The 23418-nt window shown below is 26.0% G+C and overlaps 3 protein-coding genes across 5 annotated transcripts in view; 1 reads left to right on the top strand and 2 right to left on the bottom strand.

The window, feature by feature from the left end:
- LOC129613812 (glycogen-binding subunit 76A) overlaps window positions 1-521 on the bottom strand; it is a 73278-nt gene extending 72757 nt beyond the window's left edge. The window contains exon 1 of the mRNA XM_055528086.1: window positions 504-521. The gene's annotated coding sequence lies outside the window, so the exon portion shown is untranslated. The remainder of the gene's footprint in view (window positions 1-503) is intronic.
- A 2246-nt stretch (window positions 522-2767) lies between these two features.
- Window positions 2768-4091, top strand: LOC129613862 (replication factor C subunit 2). The gene is made up of 3 exons (XM_055528154.1): window positions 2768-2937; window positions 2991-3102; window positions 3162-4091. Exons 1-3 carry the CDS (start codon window positions 2834-2836, stop codon window positions 3990-3992), a joined length of 1047 nt encoding a protein of 348 aa, XP_055384129.1. The 5' UTR covers window positions 2768-2833; the 3' UTR covers window positions 3993-4091.
- A 137-nt stretch (window positions 4092-4228) lies between these two features.
- The window catches only part of LOC129613859 (putative uncharacterized protein DDB_G0282133), a 61580-nt gene continuing 42390 nt past the window's right edge, over window positions 4229-23418 (bottom strand). For 2 of the 3 annotated variants that reach the window (XM_055528147.1, XM_055528146.1), the window contains exons 4-9: window positions 10579-10865; window positions 8702-9847; window positions 8444-8615; window positions 7384-8393; window positions 7125-7329; window positions 4229-5896 (exon numbers count right to left, since the gene is read on the bottom strand). In XM_055528147.1, coding sequence (XP_055384122.1) covers window positions 5733-5896; window positions 7125-7329; window positions 7384-8393; window positions 8444-8615; window positions 8702-9847; window positions 10579-10865 — 2984 coding nt within the window. In that variant the 3' untranslated portion in view covers window positions 4229-5732. Of the gene's footprint in view, window positions 5897-6853; window positions 6950-7124; window positions 7330-7383; window positions 8394-8443; window positions 8616-8701; window positions 9848-10578; window positions 10866-23418 lie in introns of all 3 variants that reach the window. The other variant, XR_008697342.1, reaches the window with a different exon arrangement.

The following is a 23418-nucleotide window of genomic DNA, read 5'->3' as shown; positions in this document are numbered from 1 at the left end:
TGGTATTGAAATTTCACACAAGCAAATATATTAGTAAGGCCGATGTGCTTGATAAAATTCGTTAAAATTTCTTGGCTCTTTCTGGTAGCTGCCATTTAACTTTAATAGTAGTTCGGCACACACAGTATTTTGAAAAACACATAGTACTGAAATTTGGCATAAATTAATATGGTAATACGGCAACTTAAAGTCATAGTCTGTCCTATAGTTAGTTATGGCATATTTATTCGCACATAGGATAACAACTTCGTACAAGTATCAGACTTGACAAGGTCAACATTATTTTTTCTCGTTAAAATAAGAAGTAGGCCTACTTACATAAAATGAATCAGAAAGTTCAAAGAATTTAATAATAATAAAAATTAATTCTTTTACCATTTCAGGCTTTTAGGCGATTATGTTACTTTAGCTACAAGTATATGTTAACTAAATTATAAAAATGTATTTGTGTACATATTACAGTACGTACAACATAAAACACTACAAATTAATTTGAAACTTACGTGAATGAAAAAATTCCGTTACCTCCAATTTTATGCACAAATATTAGTTCCGGCCATGTTTTTGCATATCACCATTATGCTTATTTAAAAATCTTCTGACACGGTAAAAGCCGTTTTTAGTTCAAATCTCTGTACATGTTTGTACGCATATTTAGCGACATATCTGCATCACGCACTTATTTTCTTATATCTGCTCTTGTTTTTATTCGCTTTTAGCTCCTCCATATTTTTTCAATTTTATTAGCACTTCAAAATTGAAAATAAGTAGGAATTTATATATGTACACAAGTACATACGTTGGATGTTTAGCGATAGGTTTGCATCACAATTATTCTGTTATGGCCTTTGTTTTCTTTTTTGTTCTGGTTACTTGTTCCCTCAAGTGGGCCTTTTTACTAGCGCTTGGAAATTGAATTTTTTGATGCTTTAACTTTGTACTTATATGTATATAATATGTATGCATATGCATCATATGCATGTGTAAATGTACATATGCAAGATGTACGGAGCATATCTAATAAAATGTCAGCAATGCACTTCTGTTAAGACCGCTGCCTCGTTTTTATTATTCTTCCTTCTATTTTTTTTGTCTTTGTTGGTTTAATTTTTATTTTTTATTTAATTTTTAAGTCATTATCCGATTCTGATCTTCTTCCTTAATTCTTCACAAATTTTTTTATTTTAAGTTAATATTATGCGTATCTCCTTGTTTTCTGATTCCATGACACAGTCAAACAACCGTTTATGGTAATGAAATTTAAAATAAAAACTTTGAAAGACACTGATAAACAATCTTAATCAAACTTTGAATTACAAATATCAGTGTTGTGAATTTTGTTCTTTCGTAAAAAAAGTATCAACAGAAGACGCTTATCTTCAAATACATATATATTTCCTGAACTAAATAAATATTTGTTTTTTAAATTTATTTTTAAAATATCTAAGCTGATTACAATACATTACATATAAATATAGAGAACAAATACATTACATATAAGTTTTAAATTATGTATGTATATAGTTTTCACCAAACAAAATTTGATACTTGTCAAAATTAGGAATTTTTAACACTTGAAAAATGAATAAAATATATAACAAACTTTATTTGTTAAAAATGTTGTATTATTACAACATTTTTTGATCTATTTGGGTGTATTTTTAGTTTTACTACTTAATTTTAATATTATATTATAATATGCCAAAATTAAAACGAACTGTGATCTGCTAAACAATTTTTGGTGGCAAAAATAACGCTCAAGAAGCAAAGCTCACTAGTATATTCTTATAGTACTCTACATGATGTTAAAGTTTTGTCGACGTTACAATTTGATATGGATTCCTATTAAAAAACATAAGCACATTCCCATTTAACGTAGTGTACCTGTACGTCAAATTGACAATGTCAAATTTTATGTCTTAGCAATTTTTACCATTATTTTAATTATTTAAATTTTTGTTTTCGTAAAAGTGAAAGATATTTAAATTTAGATTTTTTTGTGGATATTAAGAAGAAATTTTATTTTGTAATAAAATCATGAAATTGGCTAAAATTATAACTGGTAAAGCCAATTAATGTATAAAAATTATAGTTTTTTTAAAGCGTTTTATATTACATCATGCACAGTAAGTTTGTTTTTTTATACCTTTCATTTAATTTTAAAGCTTCAAAATGCATTAGTGCATTTGAAACATAATTGAAATAAAGAATTATTATAGTATAAGCTCTCGTAGTGATAAGTATTAAATAAAGTATTAAAGAGATTAAGAAAATCCAGTTAATAATTAATACTGGAAGAGCTATTTTCGTTAAAGGATGAATAGCTTTATTATGAAGGAAAACACTTAACATTAATTTTAGAAAAAAAATATTCGCTAACATCTATCAAGAATTGGTTTGTTTTCCTGTCAATAATTTAATGTAATACACGTTAGCATAATAATATACAGAAATATTAAGTAAACATAATTTGTTTTAATTTTGAAAAAAATAATTATGTATGTATAAAATAAAAATATGTTTGTATTTATATGTTGTAAAGTTACAAATTTTTTTTGAAAAAATTATTCACATAATTTTCATACTGTTCTTTCAAAAATTGTTATCCATTTTCTATTTTGCTGGCTATCCATGTATTAATAGCTCCATGGATTAACTACTAAATTATTTTTTAGAATACGATGGCAACGCCGTAAATGGGATGTCAGGTTTGTAAAATGTCAAATGGTAATGTCAGCTGTCAAGTTAATAAAAACAAAAATTAGGAAAAAGATTTTGAGCGCGAACCCTGAACAGCGAAGATTATTTTAAAAATTTATTTAGTTGTGTGAAAATGCCGATGGATCCTGGAGAAGGTACATCAACATCAACGTCTGCAGCCAATGGGAATGTTCATATATCAGCTGATGTTGAAAATAAAAAGAAAAATCTCCCATGGTATAGTAAATCAAATTAAATTTTACTTATTGTGTCATTAAAAAATCTTTTAGGATCGAAAAGTATCGCCCTACAAAATTTGATGAAATTGTCGGTAATGAGGACACAGTTAGCAGGCTAGCAGTATTTGCTACGAATGGAAATGCACCTAACATAATTATAACTGTAATATAATTAATAGTATATATACTCCAAATACATAATATTAACAATAAATTTTAAAGGGGCCTCCAGGGGTAGGCAAAACTACTACAATTCAATGTTTGGCACGGATTCTTTTAGGTGAAAGCTACAAGGATGCTGTATTAGAACTAAACGCCTCAAATGAGCGAGGTATTGATGTGGTTAGAAACAAAATCAAAATGTTTGCGCAACAAAAAGTTACATTACCTCGTGGACGACATAAAATTGTAATTTTAGATGAATCAGATAGCATGACTGAAGGTGCACAGCAGGCTTTGAGAAGAACAATGGAAATTTACAGTAACACAACAAGATTTGCATTAGCTTGTAATACCAGTGAAAAAATTATAGAACCTATACAGTCCCGTTGTGCTATGTTACGTTTTTCTAAGTTATCTGATGCACAGGTGTTAGCCAAATTAATAGAAGTTTGCCAAAAAGAAAATCTATCATACGAAGAGGATGGTCTAGAAGCTGTTGTATTTACTGCACAAGGCGATATGCGACAAGCATTAAATAACTTGCAATCAACAGCCAATGGTTATGGTGTTATTACAGGAGAAAATGTATTTAAAGTTTGTGACGAACCTCATCCCTTGCTGGTACAAGATATGTTAGAAAGATGTATTGAAAACGATATCCATAAGGCCTACAAAATATTGTCAAAGCTATGGAAATTAGGTTATGCTGCAGAAGATATTATCGGAAACATATTTAAAGTATGTAAGAAGATGACAATGGATGAAAAAATGAAATTGGCTTTCATAAGAGAAATAGGTATAACACATATGAAAGTAGTTGATGGGCTTAACACTCTAATTCAGTTAACTGGGTTACTGGGTCGGTTATGCGAATGTTCCTCAAATTTTTAATATCAAGTTTTGAGAAATTGAATAATTTATATTTTAGAAATGTACGAACATATGTATTTAATAATTTTTGCTTATAAAGTATTATCCGTTTACTTAAAATTAACTTTGCCAGGTTTTTGCCCTATTTTTTATCTTTCCTGCAGTAATTTAAATTTTTTAAAGAAATAAGCAATCCTATCATTTTGTTCATAGCTTTGGAATTCGGCAAATTACAAATATTATTATCAATTACGAATTGTTAAAATTCTGCTCCGAATATTCGTAAGGGAGTAATCATAAATTACGTTTGTAGTAAAAATTACCCTCAAAACTCTATGAAAGAAAAGGTAACTCGTAACAAGCTATTTTAAGAGAATAGTAGTATTAAATTTTCAAAATTTGAATTTTTTTGTTTGAATTTGAATTACTCTAACCCAGCTACCCTGATAGGAAATAAATTCATATTGCCAAAAATTTTTTCCTCTTTTCAAAAATATTCAAAAACTAAAAAAGCTGCAAAACTTTCGTACAGAAGGATATTTTATTGAAGGATTGTTTACTGAAATAGTAACCAAAAATATAAACAAACATTTGATAGTTGAAATAAAATTGTATGTACTGATTTTGACACTCCGAAAAATGATACTGCCATTGGTGATTAACAATCTACAAAAGGAATTTGCGATCATTCAAAAGTCTACGTCGTAGTTATGCTCATAATTCGTAGGATTGTACAAGTGGAATTCATGATAGAGTTGATGATAACTCATGTTTTACTCTTTAGTCAATGGGGACTTTCAATATTTCAGACAAGCACTGAAAATTCTAAATTAATTTTTAGTAAGCTGCAGAAACTGAATCCATATTTTACTTTTGCAGATTTGTAATATGCTCGAGTAATTCTTTAAAATCAACATTTTTCTATTATGCTTTTCTAATTTATAATGTGTTTTTGTAGCAGTTATAAAAAAATTTGAAAGTTACTTTAGAACTGCAGTTTTCGAACATGCTTTTTTTACAGACTTTGTAGTTTGGATTTAACGAACGGTGGTTTATATTAAAAACCGAATTTAAAATTGAACGATCATAAATCCTCTGTTATTTATTAACCTCCACTCTCTCTTCCAAAATAAAGAATTTAGAAACATTTTTTGCCAAAATTCGGGAATGGTATAAAAAATCAATAATTAATATGCCCTAAAACAGGTTAACAATAATTTAGTAAAAAAACTGAACATTTGAATAATTTTATTATTGATCTACTTCGAAATATTTAATAAATTCAACAATTTCTGTAACAACATTATATAGATTTTCAATGTTTCTCCTAAATTTTCTTTAAATATATTCCAAAATTAATTAGAATTTGGAAAAGTAGAAGATATAACATTATGATTTAAAAATTTACAAAATAAATACATGAAGTTATTTTTTAAGTTTTTTAATAAATTCTAAAATTTATAATTAATTTAAAGTTCATTAAATATTCTAAATTTGTATATACATATACAATTTACAAATCCTTATAACGTTTTTATAAATATATTTTTTGTAACCTGAGGTAAATTTTATATCTGTACATGACTTTTAAAATAAATTATATGTATTGTATAAGAGTTTTTACTTGTATTTTTACATTTTTTTAAACTAAAATTATACCTAGTAATTCAAATTTATCACAAATATGTAATCGTTCGATAATTATAATATTGTTTGGGTTAGCACTAACTTTAAAAATTTTGCAATTTAAATTTAAAGATTTCATTTCTTTTTCTGCATTTCTAAGTATGCAGCTGTAAATGTAAGCAGCCTGTGTCGTTGTTTTAAATTTCTTGCGCGAACATGAGGTGAATTTACTTCTTCTGTATAATGTCCTGGAAACCATCCTGTAACACCATCTCGAATCCTTTCTCCTTGAAACCAGCCTACATAAAAAGAGTTTTGAATTTTCAAAGTAAATAATTATTTAAATAATATTAATTTATTAATTGTTTATTTAATTCAAATAAAATGTAATTATGGAAATTTTTTTATTAATCCTTTTTTGTTTTGAATTAAAATTCTAAAAAGGATTTTGCAATTTTTTTAAATTGATTGTACAAGAAGCCAATTTACATATGCGTTTGTTAAATTTTGATTAGAAATTTACATATTTTTTGAAAACTAAAAAAAAATATATAATTTATACAAAAATATAATATAATACAAAACATAATATATGAGTAGAACTGAATACGCGGTTTGTTTTATTAAAAATTGATGAATCAAATTCACCTTCTTTAAAAAGAAGTAATAAAGTTAAGAGTTTCTTATCATTTTCAACTTTTTTTATACTTTCAATTTTAGACTTGAATATAAAAATATTTCTATGAACATTTAATAATTTTTTTTTTTTTTTTTCATGATACAATTTTCATTTTGAATTTTAAATGAACATATGTATGTACATATTCATAAGTTCTCCTTTAATACATATTTTAAATAATTTTCAATTATTTATTATTTATCATAATTTGTGCTAAATTTGTATTTAAAACGTTCAATTAAAAGTTTTGTATTAAATTAATATTTTAAATTCTAATATAATTTATTTTTTACAATTTAATAATTCTAAATATAGCAATATTTTACTTTAATAATTGTGTAGGTTTTTTAAAATAAAAATATTTTAAAGAAATTTAATGTCAATTTTTGTATCCAATTTTGCTTTTTTTTAAAAATGAATTCAATTTGAATGAAAGGAAATGGTTAAAAAATTATTCAAAATGTACGTGTTTGTATGCAAGCGTATATTACAGATATGTAATTTTCAATTATTTTAATAATAATATTTATAAAAAGCGATACAAATGATGATTTTTAAGAAAACGATATAAACCAACCTTAGAAAAAGAAGTTCAATAACGTTTATCGATTTTATATGAATGTACATAATAGACACATCGATAAACATCTTTATAAAATATTGAATCAAAAATCTATAGTTATAGGCGAAATAACTTGTTTTAGACATAAAATAAATTTTAATTATTATTTTAACATTTACATAAGATGCTTTTTGCGATTTTATGTTTTTTTTTTTTTAGATTTTGATTTGCTACTATGATGGATTTTTTTTTTTTTTTCAAACTATTATCTCAATTTCAATATTACCATCTGGCATCTTTCTGGTTACGTTAACTACATCTCCTGGTTCTAAACTTAATAAATCTGGTTCAGTCGCGATGTATTCATGTTTAGTAATTACTTGTGGACAGTCCCATTGCTCATAAAGTTTTTCACCAGGTGATTCTGGTTCTGGTGGAGTACATGCTTCTAACCAACGTTGTTGTTCTGATACAGAAGGACAAGAAATTATCTAAAATGAAAAATTTTAAATAAAAAAACATATATTTTTTTAATTAACTAATACCATTTCAATAGTTTTGCCTTCGTGATTTTCAAGTAGTGTTAAAAGTATTAAATTTTTTCCAATTTGATTAGCATCTTTTATTGGTAAATGAGGTATTGAATCTCCAACTGCGAGTGTTACCATATTTCTGGGGCAATAATCAAAAACTGTGAATTGCTCATCTGATTTTTTCTTTGTTAAGATAAGTAAATCAGTAAATAAAAATGCATATATATTTGTTTTGGAAAATTTTTTTCCGAAGGTTAGTTTGGCGTCATCTCCCCTCCATATCAAATGTACAAATTCACCACGCTTAACTAAAAATCTAGGCTTGCTTCCAGGTGCTAAAACCCCAACTGGTGCTATTGGAAATGACCTTAATGTAGCTGGAAATTCAATTTGTTTTGAGATTCTCTCTATTTCATATGCTTGTTCGCAACGATTTGCTGCCTCATTACATTGTAAAACGATTTTGTTTAATATTGCTAATGTCATTTTCCAACTTTCATATTCACTATCATCGGTTTTAACTTTACTAAATACGGCATCAATTAATAACGGTAATCTTGTAATTCTTTGCATTGGTAACATTAAAAATGAATGTAGGTTTAATCCATAGCATACTGGATCTTTTTCAAGAGTATCAAGAATTTGATTAAAAGCACTTTTCTGTTCTTTTAATCTTCTTAATGTTCTGTCCATTTTACCTTGGTGTTCACAAAACGAAATATAAACATGAAAATATTTTTCGGCATTCTTGAATATGCTGCGACTTAATCCTATTAACATAATATTGTCTTGCCAACAACTTTCTAAATCACAAAGTAAACGATCTGAACATTCATGTACTGGTACTAAATAAGAAAATAAAGTTTTTCTATCAGATGGATTCAATATATTTGCATCTCGGAAGGCGGGGTGATTCATAAAATGCGTTCTCAAAAGATTAAGTGATTTTAGATAGCTAGCTTCAGAAGTTAAAATTTCAAATTTTGCTTCTTGTAGTCTTTTTTCTTGTGAAGTTAAAGTTGCTAAAAAACAGGCAATTAAATTTACTTTATTTATATTAAAATCAACTTACATAATATTTGTGAATTCACTACTTCTGGAATTTCACTCCATAACGTTCTTGAAGGGCCACACTTAGGGCCTACTAATTGAAGAGCTGAAGGTCTGGGAGGCTTTTTATGTTGCGTGCTAATTTCTTCATAACCGTCAGTTGATTCATGATCTTCCATATCTCGGGATATTGACTAAATTTTTCATAATTAATATTATATTAAATGAAAATCTACGTGTATGATTATTTAATTTTTATTTTATTAATTTTATAATTTACCTCAAGCTTTTCAGCCGAATATATTTGATATAGAGGCTCATTTAAGAACATACTGTGCGAATTATTATCATCGAACGGACAGTTTTCGCCGCCAGTAGAAACACCGGAGCTTCCACTTGAACTAGCTACAGATGCTCCACTTGTTTGATAAAGACCCGCTTCAGCATACCAAGAAGTATTATTGCTTCTCTCATTACGATTTTGATCCTTAAAATTATTTTCGGTTGACAATCCATTTGCTTTAAATACACCACATTCTGCATACCATGATGTCTGAGGGCGTTTATTGCTATTTTTCTTATCAACTGGTGGAGGTGGAGGAGGATTATTTGGACGGATACCTATTGTTGTTCTACGACGTTGTAAATCTGGACTGCTCTTATTACTTTTTTTATTTTTTCGACCAAGTGTTGTTGGTGCTATAGAATTAGAAACAGGTTGTGAGTTATCGTTTTTATTTGGCGTTAATTCATGTTGTTGATTAGAATCTGTTAAGGTTTGATTTGAACTAGAATGTGTTTTCTCAAAAATTCCCGAATCCAAATCTACTGAGTCCGAAATATAAAAAGTGCTTCTTGTCGTGCTATTATGGCCGTTCTTATTTTCAACGTTTTGATGACTTGTGAGACTTTTTCGTATTTTCGATTTGAAACTGTTTTCTGATTTAGATTTTCTACGGTTGACTGTTGCACTGAATTTTACATTATCGAGTGTCGGGGTACTTGCTTGACTGCCAGACTGTGTGCTTTGCATTGTAGTTGCTATAGCTGATGTGTCCGGACTAACATTTTCTAATTCCTCAATTGATTTCTGTTTTGTCAAACGGATTGGTCTATGAAATTCAGTATTTTCATATGGATCTTGGTTTTCTTGATTAGGTTTCGGATTTTGCATTTTTTTGTGTAAATTTGGTGTTTTCTTTTTGGTTAATTTTCTATCAGTTGTATTGAAATCAGTATTTTGGTATTCATTGGGTGTCACAAAAAATTTAGTATTTTCATATTGTTTTCCATTTTCATTTGGTTTGACAATAGTTTTTTTATTAGAAATAAAATTTTTAAATTTTTTTACAAAAGCATACACTTGATTTGTTGTTGATGGTGGATCTGGCAGTTTCTTGTTGCTAATATCGACTCCGCTATCATTCTGAAATTTATATATACGAATTTATCTTGACTATTTATGATTTCTTTAATTATTTTTAAAATAATTTAATTTCGAAATGTAGAATTCAATATACATAAGTTAAATTGAGATATTAAACTGAAGAGCTTAGGTTTCGAGATATTTGAAATTGTTCATCGGAATGGGAATAAGAATAAGAATCTAGTTGATGTTATAACAGAAACCGTATAATCAACTTTTGATTTAAGCGACGATATTTGTGATTTTTTCTATAGGTACATTATGTGCATATATCATATATCTAATATGTAAGTACCTTTGCTCCAAGAAAGTAATAGCGAGTTATATTATAACAATTCTACTTTCAATTAAAAGTACATTTAATACATATGTAGTACGTACTTTTACTTATCTTAAAAATAATTTGGGACGATTGACAACCCTAATGTGGATGTAATGTTAAACTACACTATTTATAAGTTATAAAGAATGAAATAACTGTTTTGTAAATAACTTTATACCTTTTATGCTTTTTTTTTCAAATTAATTATGAAATCAAAAGTGATTTTTCCTCGCTCAATGAAAAACACTTTTCAAGAAATTCTAACCGCGACGATTCCATTTAATTTTAACAATGTGTAATAAGCTCAATATACATACACACATCTATGTATACACATTTTATTGCGGTTTTTTTTTATATCGTAGTTTCATCGTTTTAATATAAAGTTATTATGTAATATTTTTTTTACCTTTTTCACATCTTCGTCTGTTTCATCATCCGAATCAAAAGAATCATAGTCATCTGTATATAAATGATGATGATTTGATTGTGGTAAAGTTGAAAGCTGATTTGAAGCTATTATCGCTATATTATTATAATTTTTATTATTGTTCTTTGATGGCGCTGTAATCGTTTGGTTATTTTGATATTTTAACCTTGCAGATTTATTATGCTCAGATGATGTATCAATTGGTATCTGATTTTTTCCATTATTTGTTGAAGGGTATAATGGCTCATAATAGTGATCAGAGTCATCTGTGAATGTATAAGGAATGAAAAAAGATGAATTTTCGGTTGAAAAGTTTTTGTTAATAAAATGAAGGTTAAAATGATTTATAAAAATTTCACTTTCTAAACGTTGCAAAAAGTTATTGTAGCTGAAAAATGGAAAAATGTGAGTTTGTATATGAAAATGGTATTTTAAAAATTCAAAGGCAATCAATAATAAAATTGAAGTTATAATTTTGGTCTTATTATTTTTTTTATTTGCATGCATGCATGTTTAATCATTGAATAACTACGCTTTTTTTCAATGGAATTGCAATGGAAATTACGTTACATAACGTATAATGTTATTGTAGTTTTTAAGAAACAGTAGATTTTTAATTAAATTTAATTGCAGATTGTAGTGTATACCAATCCCGTTATACATTGGGCTCTAACTTTATAAATTTTTGTTTCTGGCAACGCTATTTTTTTTTTTGCTAAATTTTGTAACAAAAAAAAAATTTATAGATCTGTAACACATTTAACAAATTGGTTACAGTTGCAGTTTAATAGAAGAATTAAATTTTAAAAATTCATATAAAGCACATGATCAGAAAATAATATTTTTGGTTTTTTAAACTTACCATCAACATATGTAACCAAAGTTTGACTTTCATTAGTTAAAGAATTTTCTTGGCTCATTCCTTTACAATTGCGTAATGAAGAAAATCCATAATTTCTTCTCAATCTGAATTTATTATCAATGGTAGGTAAATCATTATTAGAGGATTTAATTGTTGAATTTTCTTGAATATTTGATACATTTTGGTAAATTGGTTCACGAATAATTGACAATGATTCTAAATTATTATTGGATTCATTATTAATAAGAACAGTTGATGTTGATGAAATCGAAATTTCACCAAGTGGTAATTTTGGTCTGCGTTTTCGTGGCACTGTAGTTGCTGCTATTTGTTGTGGAGTTGAAGACATTTTGTTTTATAAAATTTAACATTTTTTTTTCACTGTTATTTTTATTAAATGTCAATCATATTATTATCAAAAGACTATTTATGATGCATTTATGTATGTGTGTATGGATACATACAATATCTAAATTTTATGTAATTATTTTTGAACTAACAAAAATAACATTTTGTTTTAAGAAAAATTTTTTCACTAATATGTTTAAAATTAAATTCAAATACAAATATTTTTGTATTAAAATTTTTAGAACTGTTTTATAGAACGGAACACTATAATAGAAAAAATATGTAAGAGTAGTTAAAATATTTTTTTTTTGTATTCACAATCTTGTGCATTTCATATTTTGCATAAATTTTTAGTTTTTTTTTTTATTTTAAATTGTTATGTGGTTTTCATTTTGTTACTTGAAATTATTTGTGTGTGTGCATAGCATATTTTGTAATAAATTGTTTTAATTGCTTAACAATTGGCAGACTAAATGAAATTTTTAACGACATTGCTTATAAAAATTTATAACATCGTTTCTTCCTATATACCAAACGAGTTTGAAGTGGTCAAGAGGTAAAAGATGACCGGTTTTAATAAACTTATAGTGTGTTCGATTTAAAGAAAAATTTGATCTTATATATAAATTTATATATAAATTTCATTTTATTTTATTAAGTCTTAGAAAAGTCATTATTTGAAATTTATTCCAGAAATTGTGTTTACAGCTCTTGAATACCGCTTTGAATTATTAATTTTATTAATGTTACTAATTTTAATTCAATTAAAAATAATTAATTTAATTACAAATAAAAATTTTTTTGATATTCACAGATAATAAAAAATTGGAAATGAAAATTGCTAATAAACATTTGCTATTCAGATGCCAGAGACGTGGACATCCTTAATTCCTTTTTAAAAAGTATTAAATTTTTCTGGACCACTCTAAAAGCTGTTGTGCATTAAAATAAAAATGCATTTTCTTTTCGTTCATATATTTGCTATTTATGAACCGGTTTTCCAAAAAAAAAAAAGTAAAGAAAAACTTACGATTAATTGGCAAACAATGCTTATTTAAGGTTTCGTTTTTTAAATAAATTGCACTAGATTTTAAACATACATAGTAAACATAGTTAATATACATACTTATGTATACACATTTATACAGTATATGTTTATTATGTATGTAAGTGCAAAAATAATTTACAAATTCACAAACTTATATTTATAATGTTTTAATTTTTTTCATCACGGAAATTCGATTGTTTTTAAAAATGAAGGGTAACTTCCTGGATTGAATGGCAAAGAATTAAGATTATATACGTATAATTTTATGAAGACCTAATAAGTATGATTCATTAATATTGGTTTATGTATGCGTGTTTATAATTGAGGATTTTTGTTCTTTTACGCTTACACCATTATAAAAAGTATGATTTAAATGTATTCGGCGAATGAACAGTAAAATCTTGTTAAATTCCATTATTAAAGTACGATTAAGTGATATAATTTGAAATTTTTCTAATATTTTTTAAATATTAATGTTTTATTTTAAAAAATAAATATTTTGGTAGAAATTTTAAAAGAGTTTCATCATGACGTCATTGATCCCAAATATTTGTGCAGTTCTAGAAAGTTATTTTTAAAACATGCTTAATTCAAATATTAACATTGATTTGATTAATTTTAAAAGGAATTGATATATTAATTAACAATTTCTTATAGAATGCTTGAACACAGGATTCAATATGAATATTTTCTTGTAGGTGTAATACATTTTAAATAACAATATTGTTCCGACTCTGCAGTCATTTCTCATTTTATTCTCTAATTACATTTTAAAATATTCGCTAATAGTTTATATTGCAGTTACCTGACAAATTTTCGATTATAATTTAGTTTATGCTTAAATTTTATTAGCGTCCAACTAATAAGTGGTCAGGAATAAAAGCAATTATGTGATTATCAATATAAGTTTGTAACAACTGGTTGAATATAATTTTATGTTAAATTTTCTATGGGTTTTACTGTACTCGTACACTTATTTAGAGGTAAGGTAGTGGTTAAGTTTTGAGAAAGAAGTGTTTTAACAATTTTATTTTTTCTTTTTAGCTTGAATCGTTTGTGTTTGTTATCGCAGTTTCATTTTTATATTTTGGGTATATTTTAAATTTGGTTTTCATTGCGCGCTTATACAGTTAAATATACAATATTTAATATGCAATATTAAAAAATATTTGCGTGTAAGTGTTGGTTAGCTTTTAAGCTCTTTTAATCAGTTTTAAAATTTGCGGTTATTTCTTATATTTAAATATTTTGTATACTTGGTGTGTATATGTAAATAAGATTGTCTGATATTTTTAATTTTTACCTTGAAACTTTTTATCTCTACAGCACATAAAATAAAATGGTAATGCATACTTTTTATTTAAATTATGTTTTGTTTATAATTTTAAAGTTAAAGTTTTTCACATGATTAACATGTACATACATAAAATTGCTATTTTAAAATCTTTTTTTTAAAAATTCTAAATTTAAAAATTGAATAATTTCTATTGAAATTAAATTAAAATATTTAAGATTTAAGAATAAAATTTGAATATTAAGTAACTCATATATTTTTTAATTATTATTATTTAATTCAATATTCACTGTGTCCAATATTTCTTCATCGTTAACTATACTTTTATTTTATTTATACAAGCTACGCTTTTAAATATTTTATTAACATTTTGATATGCGCCGCCATCGTTTGGCAAGAGCCATTACAAGGACATATACCGAGAAATCACTGCACTTAATAAAATTTCAAGATGTTTAAAATTAAATTCTCATTTTAATTTTGTTTGATTGTTTAACAATCTATAAACTTTTTGATTATTAAGAAAGTAAACAAAATCACCAATTAAAAAAACACTACAAAACGTGAATTTAAAAGCATTCCTGTATATTTACAACTACTTCATTTATATTATGACTAAATTAATTTAAGAAAACTGATTAAAAACGATTCAAATGCAAAAAAAAAGAAATATTTTATTACTAACAAAGTAATTTTATATATTTTGTATTTTCATTCATTTGCCCGACCTTGTGCATGCCTTAACACTTCTCGCATTTTAATTTTTAACAAGACAAATATATTTATACACATACAGAGTACTTAGTGATTTATGATATCTGCCTTTCAGTTCGCGGATTTTAAATCAAAAAAAGCAGAAAAAAAAGATGATGTAAAAAAGCGTTAAATAAACAATATTACGAAAAAAATAGCAAATTCGTTAAAAATTCTCCTTTTTCTGTGTCAACTTTATAAAATTAAAAAATTTTTGTTGTGATTAATAAAGAAGGGAAATCTTAAATTTATTATTTGCATTCATTTCTTATATAACTACAAATAATTTGAAATTGTTAAACGTTTTTTTGCGCTTAAAAATACTAAGGAATACAATGGCAAACGAAAAGTACGAAATTAGTTACAAATGTTTTACATATTTTATAAAATTTTTGTATTATTAAACATTAAAACTGTTATACAATTTATTTATTATAATGTTTTGTAAGTGTAACTCTATAAGTTAAAATATTGAAGTAAAATTGTTATTAAGGTATAAAGTAATGAAAATTTAATGAAAAATTTACAAGTATTTTAATTTCTTTGTTAAGCTGATGGCTAATACGAAGACGTAACAATAAAAACAAAATGATAATTTGTTAATTCAGTTATATCTGTAATTTCCTCAATTTGTGGTTGTACTAAAAATATTAAGGTAATATTTTTATACCCCGTTAGTTATGGTGGGAGTTTTGCCACGACCAATAGTTCAATCAGTGCAGTTATGGTATCGCTCCTTCAACCATAATGTTTTGGATTGAAAGCATGGTCAAATCACTACGTTCAATATTATATACTCGTATGTAGCTTAATATAGAATATACTATAAAATAAAAAAATTAATGTTATTAATTAGTATATTCCTATAATAGTAACCATTGTCGATATTAAATAGCAGTAGAATATAATAATAAATGTTAATAAATTTAAATATTGAATATAAAAAAAACCAAATAACGTACGAAACTGGGGCACAACTACGACATTATGTAGCAGTCCTATGCTCCTCCTAGGGGTGGAATAGGAAAAAAATATTTTATTATGACATATTTTTTTTAAATGCACAACTTGCCATTGGCAAGTGAATAGTAAAAAAAAAGTCGGAAACCCAGGTGAAGAACGTAATTTAAGAGTTCGTATTGTATACCAACATTACTCTCACATGTGGACGAGGCAATTGCTCAAATGACAAACCTACTGCAATATTGTCGTAGAGCTTTAATTTGAAATTAATAAAAACTTTTTCATATCAACATTTTCAAACAAAATAGATTGACAAATTAAATTATTTTTTACTGAATAATAGATTTTTGAGCTGATAGACCTTTTGTTTGGACTTAAACAAGCACAATCCTTTTATAATACAAATTTCAATTAAATAACAAAATTTATTTGAATTAAGAAAAAAGCCAGTTAAAATTTTGAAATGAAATTATACGTGGGTAGTACATTCAGTATTACAAAACAAAATTTCAAAGTTCAAATTAGCAGGTTATACGAAATTGATATGATTAATAAAAATTGTCTCATTATAATGCCTAGTTACACTTACATATCTATAATTTAATGGTGAATTTTAAGTTTGTGTATAATACCGAGGCTGAGACATACATACACAGGTAAATGCATAATATTAATATACATTCACCTGTGTATTTTTTATAAAAATTAGTCATTCTTAAGAAAACAGGAATTTTTAAATGCGAGTTTTATTTGTATATTAAGTAAGAATATAAAAATAAATGCGAAAATCTAGTTTTATTTTAAAAATTAAACAGAGGAGATAAAAATATATTAATTAAACAATACCCAGGTATTTATAACATTATTAAAGGTATATAGAAGAAAACTAAAAGAATTGGTTATAAAAAGTGAGTATGAGAAAATGAAAAGAAAAAAAACGGTTCATATGAAAATTTTAATTAAACTGGTTTTCCAAATAAACTCGTTTAAAATTCGTACTTTAAAGTCATTAAATGACAGTTAGGCTCTTTTGAAAAAAAAAAGTCTGTGGCTATTAGTAAGCGACTTAATGAAATTATCATGCAAAAATTTGTATTAACTCTCGTGTTACTTCAGAAAACATGAGTACTTAACCGTTAGCCGTATACAATAACAGAGGTTATGTGATGGCACCACAATTTCGCACTTCCTCATTGTAGCGAAAATATATAAAATATTTTTAGAGAAATGCCGGATATTTTTAAGAAAATCATTAGCAGATTTTTTAGAAATTCTATACTTACAAGAGCTTCGCTTGACAAAGCTATAAAATACCTAGCTTTTTGAGGAAATAAGGTGTCAGCAAGTGGACTTTTACTAAGGGTCGAATTTACATTTTTTAATTATAACTACAAGAAACTAATTGACGGAGATTCATATATGAGTTCTGGTTGATAACGAATCTCAGGGAATTTCGCAGCAAAATCGGATCACGGAAAATAAATCTCTACTAAGAACCAAATTAACCTCCTTCTAGGTATATAGATTGACTTAGTTGTACTTTCTGTCTTTCACATCATTTCAAATAAATATGAAAGGAATTTTTATATCAGTTAAGAATAACTGATATAAAAATTCCTTTCATATTTGGACTGAATAAGGAATCCGGTCAGTTAAGTCATGGCTACGCCAGATTTGTTAATTTCATAAATTTATAAAATATTTTAAGTAAAACTTAGTTAGTAAATATATTCAACTTTAGACTTAAACAATTATTAAATAACAAGGAGTGTATATACATAATTCCCCGACGATAAGAAGATTACTATTACATTGTAAGGTTCACATAAGTTTAAACGAATTTCTAAACGAATTGATAATGGGGCAAAACGAACAGACAAAGAGAAACTAAAAGGGTGATTTTAATTTTATCAAATAACATTTTTGTTTTTTAAGTAAAGTTGTCAATATTTAGTGTTGATGTCAAAATTTCTATCTTATATCTTATACACATGTTAAAAATCCATAATGTTTAGAGAAGCAATTAATCCTTACTTTATTTTAAACATGCCATTAAAAAAATTTTAAAACGATGTAAAAATTTTGCAATTAAAAATCGTTAAGTGTTTTTTTTTTTTAATTTATTTTAACTAACGAGGTGTTATTTTCGATTTTTTTAAACTTCTCTGAAAGTTGTGTATTAAATTTTAGCTCCAGGTGTAAAAAATTTCATAATATTCAAAATTAACGCTAACGTTTATTAATAAGTTTTTTTTTTATCGAAATTTCATCATACATATGCTTAGCAAGAGGTATTAAAATTTATTTACTTTTATTTAGGAAAATTAATTTGAATTCGAATAGAAGTTCCAATAATCTCTAACCCATATTGCTTTTAAATTGAGCGATAAAACATTTTTAATGCTTGTACAATAAGAAATTTAAGTTAAGAAGTACAAAAACCTATTTATTATAAATGAATGCTATAAAAATAACAAAGTTCACAATTTAAATAATTTCTAAAATTTAGATCAGTTTATTATATGCTCGAAAAAACGCAAAATATCTTCATTTTTCCGAAAATTTTGCCGGAAAACAATAATTCTTGGCAACTAAAATATTTAATTCTATCATAACTCTATGAAAAAATCTACAAAATGAAAAAAAATAAGAAATAAGCGAATTTTCTGATTTAATGGAAATTTTTTTAAAATAATTAAAAACAAATATTTAGATTAACTACGTGAAAATTTCTCTGTTTATATTTAACTTTATAAGTATTTTGTTATTTTTGGAATTAACGATCGAATAGGCTTGTATATATATATATATATATATATATATATATATATATATATACACATATATAATGTGTATGTGTGCCGAAAATGAAAATTTTCAATTTCAAGTTTTCCCAGATTTTCTTTTTATGGCCGAACATGTAATTATGTGTGTGTTATTATATGTACGTATTATTAGCGCTGGGAATCGTTTTCCTACAATTTTGCGGAATACTGCTAATTATGTTGGATTTTAGATGATGAGAACGTTCAAATAGTTTCTAACCCGATGAGCTTCCTATTTAGGTTACCTGTTGTATAAGTTCTTATATGTGCCGAATTGTATTGCATATTTTAATAGAGTATTTGCTAGCATTGTGCATGTTACAAAATGGGATTTGAATTAAATTATGCTCTTTTCATACAAAGTTTTAACTTTTTCTCGCACCTATACATCCATATACATTTATGATATAATTATTGACCTTGGTGAGAAAATGTCACTGACTGGGTAAATTATAAATAAAAACTATATTCACAAATATCAAAATTTTAAATTTCGTTTTTGTTTTTATTCAAAATAAACATAAATATGTGTGTGAATTCAAAATAAACATAAATATGTAAAATTTGGTCGCGTGGGTTTTGTAAAATTTTTGTAAAGTTTCTTACTAATGGTTTGTAAAATATAATTTGAAAACAAATGAAATTTTACATAATTAATTGGAATATTTCATTCTTGTAATGTAGGAATAGTCCATACCAATAGGTTGTACACAACATTGCATTTGTGTACAAAAATACATTGATTTCCAATATCCTAAGCATTACACATATTATTCATCGATTTTGAAAGGACATTCGATGTGCTGAACAGCAGGGGCTATATATGGAAAGGCCTCGAAATTAAGAGGATCCTTGACAAAATAACGGAAAATCGTGTGCAACACAATGGAATAGCTTAATGATCTAGTAAGAATAAAAAGAGGTTTCAAGTAGGGAGACTCACATTCACCTTTACTGTTCAACATTGTGCTGGATGAGGTGATGAGAAAAACAGAAACGAAATCATTTCGCATGAAAGCAAATAATGTGAGCAGCTTTGCAGTCAACTCGAGCCCAATAGAGAATGTTATTCACTTAAATTACATTAGTACAAGCAGGGACGGGAGGGGGGACAGGCAGGAATTTTTTTTCTAAATAGATTTAGAAAAAAATTTTCAACCAGTCTCTCAGAATTGTAGAAGACAGCGAGTACCAGCATCGACGACATTAAGAGTTAACAATAATTCGTTCGTTATGTAACAACTAATTTGGTATTTTTAAGTTAACAACAACGTTTCTTATCAAACACTTTCATAATTTTTTTATGTTTATGTTTTTAATGTTATGTTTTTTACTTAGCATTATTCTCGATAACCTACTAATATACATAAATAAATACGTAGGTTTCACAATGACGTACATAAATTATTTTCTTGTATTACTCCTATAATAAATTCAAATAAATAATGAAAATTATTGAATTTTTATTTTGCCAATGAATATTGAGTTCACTTGGACTCTCTACGCTCCATTTACTTACAATCAGTTGGCATAATGTTATTAAAATTTTTTAAATGCATGAATTACTTATTGAACTTTTTCATTTATCAACGTAATTTCATTGCAAGTTTTTAATTTTAAAATTTTTATATTTTAATATTTTATTATGATGCATAATACCAGTGCTTTATAGTCGGTATGTCACGAAAAATAATAGATTTGTCCATAGCTTCAATTTGTAATTTTACGTACATTTTTGGTTGAATGCTTTTGCTATGGGGTTTCGATTGTTGACTTTATCATAAAGTCAATTTAGAGTTTTTTCATGAGTAATAATTATTTGTGCAGAATCCTATGAAGAAAGTACTGTTTTTACCTTAAAATGCTAAAGAAATAAACAGAGGCACCTCTTCAAAATGATTAACGCGCGTCTTCGTGAAAAAAAAAGGTTGGGAAATCGTGAGATTATAGTGTGTAAGTATGTTTGCAGAATATAATTCCTATTAAGAAAATTTGTAATTTATAAATTTTCAATTTCAAAATTGGTTCACATTAATTTTTTTTTCAAATTTCTTAAATAGGAGGTCATACTTACATATATAAGAAAAGCTTATGCTTAAAAATCATTTTAAAAAAAGTGTGTATGTGAGACTACAAATTTATGAACATATATTTGTAAAAAAATTCTCTAGTTAAGTAAGCGAATGTTTGCGGTTACTGTTAAAAGTTATAGTTTAAAACCAAGAAATATAGAAATTTGTCTTCTGCATTTATTTAAATCTGATGCTGGACGCCGGAGCATTGACTTAACATCTGTTGCACTATAGCGGCTCGGCTTCTATTAAGATTCTTCTTTGTTTAGGGCGGGATTTGTGATATTTGATCCGCTTTGCTTGTGTTTTGACTCTATCTGGGTGCAATATTGAAGTATCAGCGTGCTAAGACTTTCAAAATTATTAGCTACAAAAATTGAAAATTCTTTTTCGATTTTAAATTTGTTTCACCTTCTTTTTATAAAAATTCATTACCAAATAATTTTCAATCATTAATTTTGCCAATATGTAATCTCAACAAAAATGTTACAAAAATGTTAATAATAACTTTGTTATTCTGCCTTCTTTATAAGTACACAATAATATGAGACTAAAATATTTATTGTAATAATGTACAGTAATTACTTTTGCAATACAATAAGTTCCGTGATCCATTTACTATTATTTATAAGAAGACTTAACAACAAAAATTACGAAAAGGAAAAAGGCAAATTTATAACTACGAGTAAGGTAAAGCGGCAAAAGAAATATGAAAAAAAAATTATTTTAAAATGCAAGTAACACAAAACAACATTAACGAAAAAATGGTAACAAAGAGACCATAAAAATTGGTAAATACCTTAATATTTATGTGTAGGTGGCGTAAATACGATCACATATGCACATACACGTATTAGGTGAGTGCTGAAACTTTACATTCAACATCAAGCATAAAGAAATAAATTAAAAACGCAAAATATGGAATAAAAATCGTTATGTAAATAGAATAATTTCACACCTGTACGGCAATGGTATAATGTAAGGTTTAATGATTCTCTTTCCTTTTCTTAAGCATTACTATACATACATAAATTTATTTTACCTTACACATATACATACTTATGATTGTTTTGCATGAATTAATTCTTATTAGGAAGTTATTAAAAATTCAAAACTTTCGATTTCAATTTTAAAACAACTTTTAATTACAAATATTTTTATTGAATTATGAACCAATTTCATAAATTAAATTAAAAATCAAAATTTATAAGTATGTATTCCGGTTCAACGTGTTTTCTAAATGTTACATACATTTATGTGCAGTACACACACATATATGCCTATATGTAAGTGTATTTTGGTTAACGTTTGTACAATTGTTGTAACTCGTTAAATAGTTGTAAAATTGTTCAAATTAAAATGCATGTAACGTAAATTTTAAACAAGACTTGTAAGTTAAATTAAATTATAAATTTTAACAGGGCATTGATTTCATATGTACATTGATTTTAAATGTACAAAAATCAATGCGAAAATTGTACAGCATAAAATCTCAAAAGTATTTGTGTACATTATATTCGAATATCCGTATGTTGCATTTTTTTGAAGTGAACCTATTACTACGGTCTGCACATGTTATGTTGATGTGCAGAATAAGTTTAGTACTTAACAAAAAAACGTTTATATATATGAATATCTTAATTTTCATTGGACCGTAAAATATTTTAGAAGTCGACCGTGTTGCATAAAATCAGGGCTATGGAATCAAATTTAACTTATCGAGTTTTCAAGTCTTTTCTCAGAATTTTAGAACAGAAAGGCATTTATCTATAAAAAAGAAAACAGAAATATCTTATTCTAGAAAGCACAATTGATGTTTTTGAGGGTTAATGAATTAGAAAGTTCCTTAAATCTGAAAATTTCAGATTTTTTGAGAATTTATTTTTATTGGGATCTGCAATTTTAATAATACTGAAAACGATTCCCATTTACATCTAAATAAACATTGAAAATAAATTCAGCTAGCACACATTTATACAAAAAAATTCAATAGTATTTGGTTGCATATCCAAATTGCAACTTATAACGGTATAATTAATTCATTAAGAAGAGTAATTCTTTGGTTTTATGACCATGCTATTCTCTTTTTCATTTCACAAATTCATTTTATTTATTTTTCAAATTATAGTTTTCTTACTTAACATCACAATTCTTGCGTTTTGAATAGCTAAATCATCAATTTAATTAATATGTGCACACTAACAATATTGTTATATATGTGGAATTGTGTGTATACCTAAATATAAACGTCGAAGTGTACATTTATTTGAACACTTAACTGGTTATATTTTGTTAACATGATAGTTGTTTTTCCAAAATTTTTGAAAAAATACAAAAAAGAGCTAAAAATTTTTTTTTCTAAAACGAGCATTACGAACGCTCAAATTGCGATGTTATAAAGTTATATAATAGTTAGGTGTCGATTTGGAAATAGACATAGCTACAGAGTTTAAATTTAGTTTTTTTTTAAGTCATCGACAAAATTTAACAAAACGACAAGGTATTATTAATTTAAAATTGGTATATAAAGTATTGTGAAGAAAGAAAGTCAACATGTTTGATTTAGCAAACAAAGCCATCTATGTTGATTGTAAACTATAATATATGTATGTACATATATATATATATATATATATCAAACACATATGTCAGTC

Source organism: Condylostylus longicornis, unplaced genomic scaffold (genome assembly GCF_029603195.1).
Source record: "Condylostylus longicornis isolate FDR11 unplaced genomic scaffold, ASM2960319v2 ptg000092l, whole genome shotgun sequence".
Lineage (NCBI taxonomy): Eukaryota > Metazoa > Arthropoda > Insecta > Diptera > Dolichopodidae > Condylostylus > Condylostylus longicornis.
This window is presented reverse-complemented; position numbering and strand designations above follow the sequence as displayed.